Raw genomic sequence first — 3,995 nt, 5'->3', positions numbered from 1 at the left:
AACAAACACATTCGATTAAACAGTAACGGCAGAAATTACCACCACAACTACTACCCCCCCCCCCACACACACACACAAAACCCCCAAAAAACCAAAACTAAAATAAGTTAACAAGAAAAAGTATGTCTTCCGCAATAGGGTAGTGAACCGAACTCTTTGCCTGGTGAGGACAACGCGAGGAGCCTCACCATTAAATTACCTCAGACAGCGATGGACTTCAGTTGATCAAAGCCTCTCATCTGAACCCTCTAAGCACCCATGCCCACATATTCGTGAACTTTGTGAATTAAGTAAAAAGTTACACTTGAAACGTTAGTGTTCGTATGCAAGCTTGTGATCGAAAAAGAGATAATGCCTGCATGCACTTGATCAAAGCAAAATCTCCCAAATCAGACGTCTTCCACGCAAGCTTTGCTGAAAAACCTGCGGCGACCGTAAAAATTAATGAATCGGTCAGCAGCCCTCAAAATAGCCCTCAGACCGGAGGCATTTTCAGACATGAGGCTAATCACGAGGTGCTTAGAGCCGAGTGTCGATATTTCACCAAGCGTCCTAAGCTCTGCTGAGTGGGATAATTACTGATTCATTCAAAACAACAACCCCCAGTCGCTTACGATTAAGCGGTTCGCGCAGTTCATTCAGTGAGAGATTCCAGCTACGAGTACGACTTAAATCATTGGCTCGGCTTAAATTACGCTACGTCATAGTCATGGCGCAAGTTTCTAAGCTTATTTCGTTCTTCTTGAAAAGGTCATCAATTTTATTTTTAGAATGTAGCTTAAAGCCTTTTGAAATTCCTTTCTGCTCTGATCTGCCTCGTCAAAGGAAAAAGCTTACAGGAGGCTACAATGAACGAAATTTATCAATTATTTCAATCGTATGCGATCAAATTCCGAATCTCAGAGCTTTAAACTGAAGGCCTATAATGCGTGGGTTACAAAAACTATTTATCTTATTCTGTGTGCTTAATGTTATCTTACTTTTTTAATGCTTAACTTCAGATTTGACTTCAAATTGGCGTCCTGGAATTAAGTATTCTAAGTCTCTTGAAGTGCGTACAACCTCATACGACTGTGAATTGTAAAGTGGTTATCTCAGCATCATCATCGTTATCATCATCATCATCATCATCAGAGTGGAGGTGCCTCTACGCATATTTACAATGGAGCCGTAAAAGAGCCTCGCTCTCGCTCGAAGATTTCTTCGTGAAGTCCGTCAGGCCTATTAAGGAAACAAAACAAAAACAATCATCATCATCATCATCATCATCATCATCATCATCATCATCATCATCATCATCTTCACCGACTAAACAATTCTACTTCTTTTTTGTTCTGTTTATCTTATTTCGTTCTTCTTGAAACATAACAATTTGCACCATTTCAGCACATTTTTACGTAACCTACAATTAATATCGGCACCAAAATCAGGAACTGGGGGACAATAAAAACGTGGCTATCAAAGAAGAATATTCAAAGGTTACACAGCAGCTTGCAAATTGGCGTCTGTGGTGCAATGATTTAGCGCTTCGCTATCGCACAAAGGGAGACCCGAGTTCGATTCCTGAGTGGAGCGAAATAATAGATTATTATTTCTATCGAGTAGAGTATCTTGGACTTTCTGCCGGAATGTTGTGTCTCGTTTAGCCAGGGTTGGCTTCCAAGGGCAGGGTTGGAAACGCGCCTCATAAATGATCTAGATTGCATCGATTTTGAAAATGTTTTTAATGTAGTTAATATTTTTTTCAGGGGGAAAGGGGGGGGGGGGGCGTAAGAAAAAATTTGGTACAAACCAGAAGACTGTAACCTGTCTACAGTTGGCACCATTTATTGCTGTAGATTGAGGTTTGTGTTTTTTGTGTGTTTTTTTGTTTGTTGTTGTTTGTTTGTTGTTATTGTTTTTATTTTTGCTTTTTTTGGGGGGAGGGGTTTTCTGCTTAGTTTATTAACTAGAACGACAACATCATTTAAACCTAAGATATTTTTGTTCACGAAAATTCCATGTTTTCTAATTTTGACAATAATTAATTGTACGTTAATGGGGTTTCGATAAATTTGGCTTACAGTTTTCCTGAGCTATTCACAAAGACAATGTGAAAAAACAAAACAACAACAACAACAAAAACCGCAAAACGCAAAAAAATGAAAAAATTATGGTACAGACAAACAAACGAAAAAAAACCCTCCCCTCCCCCCCCCCCCAAAAAAAATAATATAGAGAGAGTTTTTAAAAAAAACAACTGGAAAAAAACCTGAAAAAAACCCGGAATGTCCATTCTCAAAAAGTGTTTTCTTCTCGTCCTCAGAAATAGGATAATCTGCACTTGGAATTCCAACATGGCTTCCCGGCAAAACGTCATACTCCTCATCATCCTTGTTGTCTCCTTCGCTATGACGTCATCAAAACGGTCGCCGAGAAGAAATCGGAACCGAGGCCAGTATCGGGACTCTGAAATCGAAGACGACCAGAGCGGCGATCTCCAGGACGTCTGCGAACTGGAAGTATCGTGCAAAGGAGGCGAAATGCTGCCGGTATCGCTGCCGATCCGTGGCCCGCGGGGACCGTCGGGAAAACCCGGAACTCCGGGACTTCCCGGAAAGCGCGGACCTCCGGGGGTGCCAGGGGAAGCTGGTAATTGTGTTGTTGTTTGTTGTTGTCGTTGTTGTCGTTGTTGTTGTGGTTTTTGTTGTTGTCTTGCTGATGTTGTTATTGTTGTTGTTATTGTCGATGTTGTTGTTGTTGTTTTTTGTTGCTGCTTTTGTTGTTTTTTGTTGTTATTCCTATAGCTGTGATTATTGTTATTGCTCTTACTGCTTTTACTGCGTCTTTATCAATAATAATAATAATAATAATAATAATAATAATAATAATAATAATAATAATAATAATAATAATAATAATAATAATAATAATGATAATAATAATAATTATGATCGTTAATTTATAAATTAAAATTATTAAAGGAATTGGGAAATCAAAACTAATTATCTTATTATAATATACAAAATTTGCTGATATCGTTGAGGAAATCCTATAAAAGGGTCCTGAATATTCACTATGTATCCTACTAAATACCATAATAATATAATAATACATGGACCGTAGCCCTTTTATATCAACCAACATTGCAGAGTTTGCTGTCCGTCTGTCCGCACACTGGTGTTGTGAACGTGACCTTTACTTGAAAAAACTGAGGGTACTAAAGATGTTTTAGGTACACAGCCTAAATCTCTCTGTGGTTTATTAGTTTATTTTATCGATGATAATAATACATTTCACTCCTGATATGGCACATTTCCTCAAAGATAGTTTAGTTTAGTTTTAGTAGAGGTTTTACGGCGCTCGCAGCTGCATTAGGTCATATGAACTCCAGAAGATTAGAGGTGCTACAAGAGAGTAACAAACATAAAAAAAGAAGAAGTGCTCAATGCGTTTAGCAATAATACAAAGTACACAGTCTCCTTAATTAATGTTTCTAATTGCTATCATTTCTTCGCCGCCTCTCTTCCCCCTTCTTTCCTTTATTTACCATCGACCTTATGCCAGCGTTCACACCTGAGTAGTTGTTTTTTCTTCTATAGACTATAGTAGTGAAACTTGCAGTGATCTGTAACAAAAGGTGAGGTATTGTGGGCTGGGCTACGTGAATTGTCCTTGGCCTAATTTTTTTCAGGAAAAATTGTTGTGTATTGTAACGCTCTATCCTAATTAGCAGGGCAGTTATTTCCGGAGAAAGAGCAGTAATTTGTCGGGCACACACTAAATAAATGATATTATCATATTTTCAGAAATAAACCTCGTTCTCAGTCTTTGTATAAAAGAAAGAAAGAAAAAGCTCGACACTGGTGATAACGTTCTATTCGTAGAGGTCTCTCTGCCTCGTGTTTCTCCACTGCTTAACTGATGAGGCCTCAAAAACTCATGCTTCATACTGTTTGGCTCTTATTTCCCCTATATTTGCCTTCTTTTTTATTTTTGCGGGGGTGGGGGTTGGG

The 3,995-nt window shown here is 38.6% G+C and overlaps 1 protein-coding gene across 1 annotated transcript in view; it reads left to right on the top strand.

The window, feature by feature from the left end:
* Positions 1 to 2,309: 2,309 nt before the first annotated feature.
* The window catches only part of LOC101851650 (complement C1q-like protein 4), an 8,793-nt gene continuing 7,107 nt past the window's right edge, over positions 2,310 to 3,995 (top strand). The window contains exon 1 of the mRNA XM_035970510.1: positions 2,310 to 2,631. Coding sequence (XP_035826403.1) covers positions 2,337 to 2,631 — 295 coding nt within the window. The 5' untranslated portion in view covers positions 2,310 to 2,336. The remainder of the gene's footprint in view (positions 2,632 to 3,995) is intronic.

The sequence above is a fragment of the Aplysia californica genome, unplaced genomic scaffold, assembly GCF_000002075.1.
Source record: "Aplysia californica isolate F4 #8 unplaced genomic scaffold, AplCal3.0 scaffold00277, whole genome shotgun sequence".
Lineage (NCBI taxonomy): Eukaryota > Metazoa > Mollusca > Gastropoda > Aplysiida > Aplysiidae > Aplysia > Aplysia californica.
The sequence above is the reverse complement of the archived record's forward strand: the minus strand, read 5'-3'. Positions and strand labels throughout refer to the sequence as shown.